Genomic DNA, 12,172 nt, shown 5'->3' on the forward strand with positions numbered 1-12,172 from the left:
TAACAGTGTTCAGCTGTGCCAGATTCGCAGAAGGGAGGGGGCCTGTGCTCGTTTATGAGCCCTTCCTCGAGGTCGCGCAGCAATCACCCTACATTTGAATGGCCACATCAGCAGACAGATAATCAGTGAGATAAAGGACAGCATCCTCCATGCCAGCTCGCTGAGGGTGAGAGTGGAGGGTGGGGGCTGACAGCGACATGGGGATGGGGTGGGTATAAATGAGGGCCAGCGGGCATTCTCAGTCACACGGTTGTCCCCAGTGCCCTGTAACCAGCAGAGAAGCTCGCAGCCATGGCTTTCAATGGGACCTGGAAGGTTGACCGCAATGAGAACTACGATAAGTTCATGGAGCAGCTGGGTGAGTCGGTCAAATCAGGTGCAACTGAAGGCACTTTAGGCTGCATAATTGTTCTGCTTATTTTTTTTATTTTTTTAAATGATGTGACCTGTGTGACGATTAAGATGATAAGATGTGCTAAAGGCTCAACAGGTTTGCTACTTGACTCATTTTGAATTTAAAAACATGCATTTTGAACGTCCTCCAGGAGTCAACGTGGTGAAACGCAAGCTGGGCGAGCACGACAACCTGAAGCTCATTATCGAGCAAACTGGGGACAAGTTTCACATCAAAGAGTCCAGCACGTTCCGCACCAAAGAGATCGACTTCACCCTGGGAGTTCAGTTTGACTACTCTATGGCTGATGGAACCGACCTCACAGTGAGTGCCAACAAATGGCGTAAATGCAACAAAATCAACAGCAAAATAATAATAATAATAATAATAATAATAATAATAATAATAATAATAATAATAACATAACAAAAATCCTTATGAAGGTTTAAAATGAATCTCTTTCTGTTTTCTTCTGTTTTGTTTTTACCAGGGCACATGGGTGCTGGAGGGTGATACACTGAAAGGGACTTTCAACAGGAAAGACAACAACAAGGTCCTGACCACCACAAGATCACTGGTTGGAGGAGAGCTTGTGCAGGTCAGTGCCAAATCTGAAGTGAAAGATGGAGCCGCCCTGCTGCATCTGCAAACTAAACTACTGTTTCATACGTATAGTAAAGTAGCTCTCCAAATTTCATGCTTGCACAGGGCCCACCATAGGGGCATCAAGAGTGAAGAGGGCCCATTTGTAAATTTGCTGCCATCTCTTAGCTAAGCAGTGCTATATGCATGATATATTCTATCAAGATGTGTAATAATGAGGATCATTTCAAAGTTTTCCCACGGCTCCCCTTTGCATTTGTTTGCAAGCTGTCAGGAATCAGCGTACTTTTAAATTAGATGCACTGCTTCCTGAAAACTGGAAAAAGTTACAATAAAGAATTTCTGCTGACGTTTTTGCTTGTTTAATAAATGCTCTTTTAAGGTTGAAGGAACCACTTAATCTTATCCTCGCTTTCTTGAGTGTTGTGTTTCAGACACGCCCATCAAATCAAAGCACTAAGTTTGAAAAACAACTTTATCATCTGCATATAGCAAATAGGAAGATCGGCTTGAGTATAAAACTGTTTTATACAAGAGTTTTTATACAGCTGTCTGTATCAAATAAATTTCATGACTGCAGTTTTTGTCATGCAATATCTCTACTCACCTGAACTTTGTCTCTGTTATCTGCAGAGTTACAGCTATGACGGCGTGGACGCAAAGAGGATTTTCAAGAAGCAGTAACCAGGATCCGGCTGTTTATGCTTTTACTTTTATATAGCTCACACCACTTTTTTTTTTCTTTTTTTTTCTTAACAGTAGAGAACAACCAACCCTAAAGTGAATTCTCAATTCATTGATTTTATCTACCTGGAAATGTTTTTATACATACGTACAAGTGCCTTTGGGGATGAATCATTGTAACGATGCTGTACAGAAAGGCGGCGCCCCCTGATTGACAACTGATGACATTGACAGACACATTTTGTACTCTGTGTCCAGTTTTCAGGCCAAGTCAGGAAGTCTAAATAAAGGGATCTAAAAGAGCTGATCCAACTGCAAAGTGTCCCCTTTTATTTATTCTCAATTATCTCGAATAATATCCAGCTGAACTCAGACGAAAACACAACTAGGACAGAATCACAGTGTCAGTTTGAAGTCTTAGAAGAAACAATAAAAGATTTATGGGTTTTTTTATGGCCGAAAGCAACCTAAACTGGATATGCTGGTTTCATTTGACAATAGAAATGTTCAATAAAACTTTACACATGCCACTTTTTTCCCATTAACACTGAGAAATGTTTGTGGGCTTTAAAAAATAAAGCAAGCCAATGAACTCTGGTGAGTCTTGACGTCAAGATAAAAGGAAGATAAAAACCAGAGGACGGTGATGAAACTATCTTGTTTACATACAACATGAGGCTGATATGTTTCATAGAACTTTATCACATACTGTTCAAAACCTTAGAAGACCAGAAAGTTAATCAGCCATCAGCTTGAAGGATAACAGCCCAGTTTGCTGTAATGTTTTCTCACCTCGTTGCAATGTTTGCCTTTTTAGCTCTTTGTTTTAAATTTGAGCTAATCCGTGTGGATTGCATCACAGGGGAGCGACCTAATCTTGCAAATCCTATGCCAATTACGATAGTGGCCTGTTATTATTACTGAGCACAAAGATCACATCTTCATAATTACACTTTTATGAGCAGCTCAGTGTTTTTATCTTTACAATAGGGAGGATAGAGGAACTAATATTGCATTATTACCGCACTCCAGAGTCTGATTTGAGGTGACTGGCCCAGTGTTTGGAATCACTGTGGTGTGATGTTCGTGAGATATCATGTGCTTGTCCGTAAGGAAAAAAAAAAAACTGCTGTTTTAAAACTGAGGGCTTTTTAATCACATGAAACTTTAGTGGTGATTCATGAAACAATGCCGCTCATTGTGTGAGTAAAGAAACAACAACGACTATGTTTTCTTTTGGTCACGAGAAAGCAAAAATAAAATGGTTCAATATGCAATAAGCATTGTTGACCACAAGAGGGCAACGCGAGCTCATGGTGAAAGGATTTAGTAGTGACACACTTGAGCTTTTCTGAGGATTGTTCAGATTAGTTTTAAATGGCCAAGTAGTCAGATTGAAAAACATATTTATTTTAACTTGACTGAGTGTCCAGAGTCTCCTCACGCAGACTGTCTGTGCCAACCAGTGTAGGGTTTGGTCAACATTAGAAGGAATTTTCCATAATTTTGTTACATGAAGGGAAGCATGTTTTTTTTTGTTTTTGTTTTTTTCTCGGTCGCTGAAAAACCTCAAGGCTCGATACCCGGCATGCCAAATGGACCGGCAGAACTTATAAAGAAGAGACTTGGGAACTGTGAGTTCTGACTCTTCCCAGAAATCTGTGGTGTTTGTCAATGAAGCCTTTAAAAATGCTTTAGATATTTGAATGTTGCTTCGAACGAGTCGAAACGCAAAGAAATCGGTGCATGGATGAAAAGGTCGAGCAATAAAATCACAAAATGTGCTTCTTATTCGAAAAATTATTGCATCAAGGAAACATGGCGGGGATCAGTCTGTGGTCCAGGTTGGATTTGAGGTTTTCTTTTGGTGTCTCTTTTGGCTACAGCCTTCATCTTAACATAACATTGCTTTACTTCATTGGCTTTCTTTTGCCCTTGTGCAACTTGGTGAGAAACTGGGTTTTTGGCTTTTAGAAATGAAGGAATGAGCTTAAATTTTTCACTTCAATAACTGAAATTGCATTTTTCATTTGCATTTAAATGTATTAACATCATCATCCAAATACATCTGACAGTAATGGTACGATCATCCCTACATGCAGCATCGATCCATCACAGCTCGCGCCCTGAGTGCCACCATCAATCATGTCGGGTGAGTCTGCCACGTGTTGAGCTGACGGGGCAGAGGGAGTTATCAATTATAGGAGACACCTCAATGTAGTCTGAAATAAAAAAAATAAAAAAAATCACACTTAGTCTGAATGTTTCACACCTCTATAATACTTTTCTTATCAACGTACTTAGTGCGTCACCATTGTTGGTGCTGCACTTTGTAGATGGAGTCTGTAATTCCCGAGGATAACCAATGAGGGGCACTGCTGGACTCCTGAACTTCCACCGAAAAGGTTCTCTGGATATCATGATGTCATTCTGAGTCAAGCCATCATGTGACACACACCATGTTTACACAGACACACACACGCCCGCAGTGTGCTTGCATCTATATCTATCAGTGTAGATTAATAATAAAATATCTTTGTGTAATTATCTGGAGTCTGGTGAAGCCGACTGAAGCAGCATGGAATCTGTGGGAAAAGGGAAAGTCATGGGAGACTTTAGTGTTTTGATTGCTGAGGAACTGAGGGCCTTCAGGCCCACCGCAGGGAGCTGGAAGCTGCGGCTGAGTGCGGAGAAGGAGGCAAGCAGCAGAAGGTGGACGGAGGAAAAGACATGCAGAACAAAGCGTAGATTCAGAGGGCAGCCTGTTTCTCCTTCACTCATCTTCACTTTGTTGAACAAAGGCAGGGAAGCCGTCAGTGTTGGAGGGAGAGTCCGAGGTTTTGGTGTGAGGCAGTGTTTCTCGGTGGCCTGGCGCCTCATTTTGACCAATCAGTGTTAAGACAATGACTGGGCAGAGACGCATCCAAGCTGTGAAACGATGACTTAGACATTAGTCAGTGATGGGTGCAGCATCCAAGTCCCGTCAAGTCTCGTGCATTTGAGCTGTAAGATCCTGGAGCTACTCTGTGGCAAAGGTTATCAGCTTCTGTTTGACTATGTAACAATAGCAGGAACTTGTTGCAGTCAGAACTGCTGGTTGAAGCATGCAGAAAATACCAACAAGCAAAGAAAACAAGGGTGCAAACAAAACAGAAACAGTATTAAAACAAAGCTATTATCTATGTTGGAGAAGTTATTTTATTGTCTTGCAAAGCGACAAAAGGCTATTTATTCTGTACAATATGTGAAATATAAAATAAAATAGATATCCAGTCGGCTTTGGTGTTTCTTCTAATCTATTAGATTTTAAGGACATTTTATGTCCGTAATGTCTTCAGGTGACCTCACAGATGCAATCCAAAACTGAAATTTTCATATGTTATGCGCCTGACATCACTGGGATGCTGAAAACGAAATCATTTTAGTTTGTGCCAAATTTGACTGATATTTGGCACTTATGATTTCATGCATTTTGAGGCAAAGTCTCATACTATCAACATAAACTGTTGTATTATGCTATCATTCTGCCTCCTCTGTGTTTCACTTTTTGTTTGTTCTTTGAATTCAGATTAAAACGTATTCATTTAAAACAAGAATAGAATATGACAATATACACTTTAAATGTTCGTAAATGATCCAGGTTTTGGAGAAAAGTTCATTTTCACCTGCCTGCATATTGGCAGGTGTATGTTAATACATATATTGCAGGTGTTTTTACAGCTCAAGTTCCACACCTCAGACTCATTTTGTGCTCCTCAAACCATTTCCAAACTGCTTTCTAGTATCAGGAAGGCTGAGTTGTCCTACTGCAAGAGGCCACAAAGATCAGACGACACAATTTCCATGACAGAGTGAAGCTTGGTGGTCAGATTACCATCCAAATGAGTTTTAGGACACAAGGCTCCTCAGCAGAACACTGCCCAAAGTTTCAAGCTCCTTCAGCTGACCTGCCTTCGCTCCTCGTGTCATTTGTTCCTGAGGCAAGCAGTGGATACACATTCCCATTGACGGTGCTCTCAGTAATGCGTAGCAGTCAGTATGGGGATCCTGATTAGTGACAACTTTCAACCAGCATTAACGTCTTCAACAATTTGAGCTGAATTAGCCTATTCTTTGGATCTGACTCCATAGGTCGAGCCTCTTCAACCAGCTAAGGCCACTCACAGAGTCCATTGCTCCCTCCTTTGACCACTTTGACTTGGACTCAGAACTTTCCGTCGGAGCTGTGACCCTCTTAACCATCACAGTTTTGGCTCTTGGCAAACTTAAATCTTAACATGGCTGAGTTTATTTCTTCACTGTAATTCACATGTCAGATTGAACCAGTCAGTGTGACTGTTTTTATTTCTTTGTGCTGTTCAACAAGTGATTTGTGACTAGAATGAACAAATTGCAATGTAAGATTGATTTTTTTTTTTTTACAGCGATCCAATATTTATCACTAAATACTTGTTCAGAAAATACACAAACAACCCAGACGGCAATTTTGACCAATAAGTGCCGCTTTTGCTTCTCTCCTTGGTATGTGTCTTTTGTTTGACATTCCTTTGTTGGAAGATAGACACTCTAAAGACATCGCAAACAAGTCCTTAATGAACTCCTTAAAGGGGAGGAACGTCGCTTTAATCTGTTGCAAGTTGGGTTTTATGATTGCATGCATCCACATGAATATTCCGCTCTGTTCACAAGACACTTTTATCCACCACTTTTCTCCTCCGTGACAACGTGTGAACGCCCCTCAGATGTGTGCTAGTGTGTGTGCGCCATGTGAGAAGCTGCTATATGCTGCCTGACAGATGAGAGCTGAGACAGTATGGAGGGAAAGTAAATTGGCTTTGGCCTCTGTCTCAGGTGTAGCCAGCTCCTGGGTTTGCCAGGCTATTCTTATAGAGGGCAGGGAGAGGTCTCCAGCTCCCCTGGTGCAAAAACCACTTTATAGTATCCCACGTCATGTTTTGATGGCCCCCAAGGATTGGAGGGTGCGGGTGTTATCCAATGACAAGTGTGAAAGAGGGAAAATGGAAATGGCACCATGTGCAGGTGGATTTCTAAATGGGCAAACAGGGTCCTCTAATTTTCTCGAGCAGGCCTTCTTCTCTTGTGTTCATTTCTTTCTGTTTGCAGTCTGGACAATAACGTCTTTTACTAGATCACATCAGATGTATTGAATCAATAGTTTTACAAATTTGTAGTCAGGGGTTTTGTGGGTGATTTAGTCATAATAGTGTTTAATAATAAATACCAACAAGCAAAGAAAACAAGGGTGCAACAAGGGAAGTTGGGAATAAACCGGACACTAATTCTACAAGAAAAATTGAAGCTGGACACGTACTGTTGTAGGTTTGGCTGGTATGTCAGATAAAGGTATACCCATTATCTCTAATGCCTACAATAAAAGAAATATTAGCAACAAGCAAAAGAGGAAAAAAAAAGATTTTTTGCCATACTAGGAACATTTATTTAGGTAATTAGATATTATCTAAACAGACAAAAATGCATAATCAATCATTACAAACACTAAACTTACTTTTAGTTTTCATTATGACAAGCTTCTGTTGCTTTATTAAAATGTATCACGTTTAATTTTTGTTTGCTTTGGATTTGGAGATTTTTCAGCTGTGAGATTTTATCCCTTCTTTTATAACACAGTTCTTTGAGTGTGTGTGACATTTTGTCCTTTTTGTCTTATTTTTTATCTGCAAACCTTTCCATTACAATGCTACTTAAAAAGTACAAGAGTATTTTTGTACTTTTTAATAGCAGAAAAGCCTAAAGGTCAACAGTTACTTTGTAACTCTATATTGTGCGTCTTATCAAATACATCTGAATGTGTTTTTTTATCCACTGCATGAACAAAAAGAAGTTGGAATATTCAAACATGTTTCCACACTTGCTTGATTTTAGTTCCTTTAGTGATGTCATCAATAAATAACCAAATCAAAATAAGTTCTCTTGTTGCATTGAGTGATTTATTTTTTTATTTTTTGTACAATCCTGAAGGAAAATTCACCCATCAGTATTTTTAAATTTTGATCGACATTTGTAAAGAGGGAAAATCTTAAAGTGAAAAACATTTACAATGCCTTCAACTATATCCTATTTATTATTGAACAAATGGTCTAATAATTCTTTCTTACCTGATTTTATGATAAATAAATTTCAGTCACGACAGCAGCTTTAATCTCAATCTTTAATGGCAGATGGACCGAAATGTCTTCATTTAACATATTCATAAAAACGGCTCCATTTGATCACCTTTTTTGTGTGTGTTTCAAACCAACAAATTTCTGCAACTCACTGAGGTCAAATTCCTCCTCACAGTGGCTAAAGTACATAAATATCAACAGCACTGTAAGCATTAAGAAAAAGAACAAACATGCCGTGAGCATGCACAACACACAGTTACACACACTGAACCAAGCAAAGAAATATCTTTCATGAACAGAGGGATCGTCTCATCAACCTCCTGGAAATTTCTGTACCATAAGGCTGGAAAAACATGAAGAGATCTATTTGTTCTCCGACTTTCACAGTGAATTATAGGAGTATTCACATATCAAACACAGACTGTTCCAATCAGACAGCTAAAAACCAAAAGAAGCCCTAGAAAAATGATCAAATGATTATACAATTGAACTTACAATAATACTTACAGTGAATCATACAATAGACATCTTCTATGATATTTTAAAAGAAAAAAAAAAGAAAAACTCACTCTCACACTTTTTTTTTTATAAATACTTGTTCTAATAAATTTGGCTCCACACTTGGTTTAAAATTGTAAAAGCAGGAAAAAAAAAGTCTTCATGTACTCAGGTGATATGGTCCACCGTTATATGATGCATATTATTATTATTCAACATGAAGAAACACTGAAAAAGTACATGACTCAACTCATCTTAGATGGTCTTAAACATCTGGGTTTAAAGATTACAGGGAGTATTATTTACTTCTTACAGCATTTCAGTGTTTTTTTTTTTTTCTTTAGCGCCACACCTGGATCTGTAACTTTATAAGAAAAGTACAAGAATTGAGTACAAGCGTTTGATTTTTGTACAAATGGGACGAGGATCATAATTTTGTCATTAAAAATGTCACAGAAACATGATCAGTTCATGATATGTTGCACAGCAGATGTTATTGCAGAAAGACACCAGATTAGAAATTATCCCACCCACCCCACCACCCCCATCTCTATCATTAATATGCAAATACAAACTCGACAAAGCAAGTTGAATCACGCAGGCTTCCTAAAAATAGACAAAAGAGAAAAATCGCTTAAAGTGAAAATTCTTTCAGATGCTGAAGGACTCTTTGGAGTGACACCAAGAGGGACATGCAGCAAAAATAATATCTTACTTCATAAGAAATATCAGACCGAGGCCTACAAAGCCATCAGACATTGAATTCTAAACAGCACACCAGTGTAAGAAAAAGAAAAAAGCCTTTGGTCTTTTTGTTTCTCTGTACTTATCTGTTGTCCTCTTGCTACAAAATGAAGGCGCAGTTTTCTAATAATAGTGGAGTTGAGTTTGCCGGTCGTTGCCGTCTCTAGGGTCACTTTTTCACTTTCAAGCGATGGCTTTAATCCTGTCGATGCCTTCACTAGCACATCTGATTATGACAGTCTACAGGGCAAAAAAAAGGGACTTCTGATTTAACTCGGCTCAATGGAGAGAGAGAGAAAAAAAGAACAAACCAAAATTCACAGATTTGTGTAGAAAAGACAAGGAGGCAAACTGATACGACTGCTTTGGTATGGAAGGACAACTTGTAATTTTATAAATGGCACAAAACACAAAAAAGGCAAAAATCAAGGTATGACAATTTCTCATACACAACATGAACCGATCAAAACATTTCAACATTGTCTTGATTACAAAAATACTTTTTTGTACTTCTTTAAAATATCTAAAAATGTACAGCATTGTTGTTTTTTTCTTTTGGATTTTTTTTTCTCTTTTTTTTGCAAAGTCATGCTTCGACATGTATTTATTATAATAACATTGATATGAATGATATACAGAATAGTAATAATTCTAGTATTATAACAACATTACTCGATAGCACTTTGGCCACACTTCCATGGGTCTCCCCCTGTGGTCTTTCCATGCACGACGTCATCGGAAAACACAAACTGCTTTCAGCGTACAGGTCAGAGGAGGTGTAGCCAAAGCGCTGCCTCTAAAAGCTCAAGTATGTAACAGTATAAAAAAAATCTAATAGAGTTGCAAAGACTTCGGGAAGAGCGTTGGGACGGGTGCTTGATGTGCGATGGAGGCTGGGGTCTAGTATGTCCTGAAGCCCATAAGGCTGCTGCTGCCTAAAGGGAGAAAAATACAAAAGGAAGAAAAAGATGATAAAACTGTACAGGATTCTGCACATCGCAGCTTAAACACTAATGAAAACACAGGGGGACCATGCAGAGCTGAATGACACACACAGATTCTAAAAAAGCCATGAAGTCTCGTATAAAAGCAGACACTGTAATAAAGACACATGCCCTCAAGTTCCGTCTTGGATTTCCCCTCAATCTCTAACACTCGTCTTTGTATCTGCAAAACAACACAAACTTTCATCCAAAAAATAGTCACAGTATAAAGATAGAAATATAAACTCCACCACAGTCTCAAGTCCTTTGTTTCTTCTAACAGATTTTCTACCAGGATTGTCCAGTCTTTTGCCTCCATCCACCCATGAACTATAATCCACTTCCACGTCTCTGCTGAAAATCAGCTTTCCCACAACATGAAGATGCCACCATCATGTCTGCCTGTGAGCACATTGTGCTTTTTTTTCTGCCACAAACTTTTTATTTCTGTGTAGCCCAAAAATCTGAATAGACATCCTGAAAGGAAATGTACTTTCTCTTTCAGTTCTGAAAAAAAAAAACCCACATTGTTTTATGTACAAAAAACTTGTTCAGATGAAAGCTGACACAGTGTTAAAAATGTCTTAGTGGATGGGTTTGAGCCAGCAGATATATGCGGAGGTGTGTCACTTTTTATCTGTTTCTCACACACACACACACACACACACACACACACACACACACACACACACACACACACACACACACACACACACACACACACACACACACACACTAAAAATTTTACACAGTGTGACAAAGCAGACACAAACTGCTTTGGTGGACACTTTGGTGGGTAGGTGGGATATACACCTTGCCACCTAGCTGTCCTCTCCTGTTGGAATCAGTGGAGGAAAAAAAAACTCACCGCTGCGGCACTGCTGCATGATCTGGAAGCAGGTCATTCCTCCTAATTTCTAAAAGGAAAAGAGGCAAACAGCAAAGCCCATCACAGCCGGCCATGGCCACCATCACACATCAAGAACCTAAGGATGCAAAGAAAACCCAACATGTCCAATTAGTCACCCGAGGACGAGCCTTATGACTTTTGAGTGCAGATGTTTGAGACACACAAAGAAGTCAGAAGGAGATTTTTAACTTGACTGATGACCAGCTGGTAGAAAATTCAATTAATATTTAATTCCCAAGTTACCATGGTGCACCTACAAAAAAGGCTCGTTTGCATAGAAGTCATTACTGCAGGACGTACGCTGAGCACTTCACTAAAGAGTTTAAATAGAATATAGGAGGACATATATTAAAGAAGCTATTTAAAAATATTAACATTTTCAACAAAATATGTAGACATGTCTGTGATTCACTGAGGTTCCTGGAGAGCAAGAGAGAGCAAGACTTTCAGCAAATAACAGGAAGGTTCTCCATTGTTTCCTCCTGTTGTGGATAAAACCTGTCTGTGATCATGCTGATTTGAAAATGTTGGCAAACAGAAATAAGTCAAAATTAAAGAAAATATTGTCTAGGGAACAAAGAGGCTGCTGTTTTTGCATTCCCAGCTGCACCATCTGTACCAGTCGATATTGTAAGATCACAAACAACTTAAAATGTGAACAACATAATCAGAACAAATTGTAAAGCAGCTGCTCACTGCAGAGGGCAAAACTGATATTTGACAGTGCAAAAAGCAGAACCTCAAAGTTGGTCATACAATTCAGATTTCTATTTGTGGGAGGGTTAATTTAAGTGAAAAAACACAACAACTTGTTTGGTTGTACTTTAAAGTGATTCTACCAGTTAGTCTGATTAAAAGATCTTCTTCATTAAAAAATATCCTAAGTAAGACTCAAAAAGTACTAAATGTTCCAGAACCTTTGTTTGATATCCAAAGTTTGATAAATAGACTAAAGGGATTTGGGTTTTTTGCAAGAGTAGTTTGCTCAACATCCTGGATACACTCGACTGTTTTCCCAGAAAATGAAATCTCTCCTCTGATTAGTAAACCGATGTTGACTTTTAATGTCACTGGACCCTCCTTTTGTTTTCCTATGAATCTTTCAAGCCCAAACTTGAACTGTGACACACAGGATGTCTCAAGTACTCATGTCAAGTTTCTCCCCGACTATCTGTAACTTCTGCAACATCCCACCACCAAGCAGATCGTA

At 39.0% G+C, this 12,172-nt stretch overlaps 2 protein-coding genes across 6 annotated transcripts in view; one reads left to right on the forward strand and one right to left on the reverse strand.

The window, feature by feature from the left end:
* The first annotated feature begins 224 nt into the window (after positions 1-224).
* Positions 225-2,000, forward strand: LOC129373347 (fatty acid-binding protein, intestinal-like). Its single transcript, XM_055051241.1, has 4 exons — positions 225-358; positions 546-718; positions 885-992; positions 1,631-2,000. The coding sequence occupies exons 1-4, from the start codon at positions 292-294 to the stop codon at positions 1,679-1,681; spliced, it is 399 nt and encodes a 132-aa protein (XP_054907216.1). The 5' UTR covers positions 225-291; the 3' UTR covers positions 1,682-2,000.
* A 5,857-nt stretch (positions 2,001-7,857) lies between these two features.
* The window catches only part of LOC129373253 (RNA-binding protein with multiple splicing-like), a 41,746-nt gene continuing 37,431 nt past the window's right edge, over positions 7,858-12,172 (reverse strand). For 2 of the 5 annotated variants that reach the window (XR_008607333.1, XR_008607332.1), the window contains exons 8-9: positions 10,921-10,969; positions 7,858-10,004 (exon numbers count right to left, since the gene is read on the reverse strand). The gene's annotated coding sequence lies outside the window, so the exon portion shown is untranslated. Of the gene's footprint in view, positions 10,005-10,920; positions 11,039-12,172 lie in introns of all 5 variants that reach the window. The other 3 variants (XR_008607331.1, XR_008607330.1, XM_055051109.1) reach the window with 2 other exon arrangements.

Source organism: Poeciliopsis prolifica, unplaced genomic scaffold, assembly GCF_027474105.1.
Source record: "Poeciliopsis prolifica strain line A6 unplaced genomic scaffold, Auburn_PproV2 SCAFFOLD032, whole genome shotgun sequence".
NCBI lineage: Eukaryota > Metazoa > Chordata > Actinopteri > Cyprinodontiformes > Poeciliidae > Poeciliopsis > Poeciliopsis prolifica.

Coding starts and splice junctions, on each gene's coding strand:
- LOC129373347 (XM_055051241.1), top strand. CDS start 292: ATGGCTTTCAATGGGACCTGGAAGGTTGACCGCAATGAGAACTACGAT. Junction 359..545: donor TAAGTTCATGGAGCAGCTGG/GTGAGTCGGTCA, acceptor AACGTCCTCCAG/GAGTCAACGTGGTGAAACGC. Junction 993..1,630: donor TTGGAGGAGAGCTTGTGCAG/GTCAGTGCCAAA, acceptor TGTTATCTGCAG/AGTTACAGCTATGACGGCGT.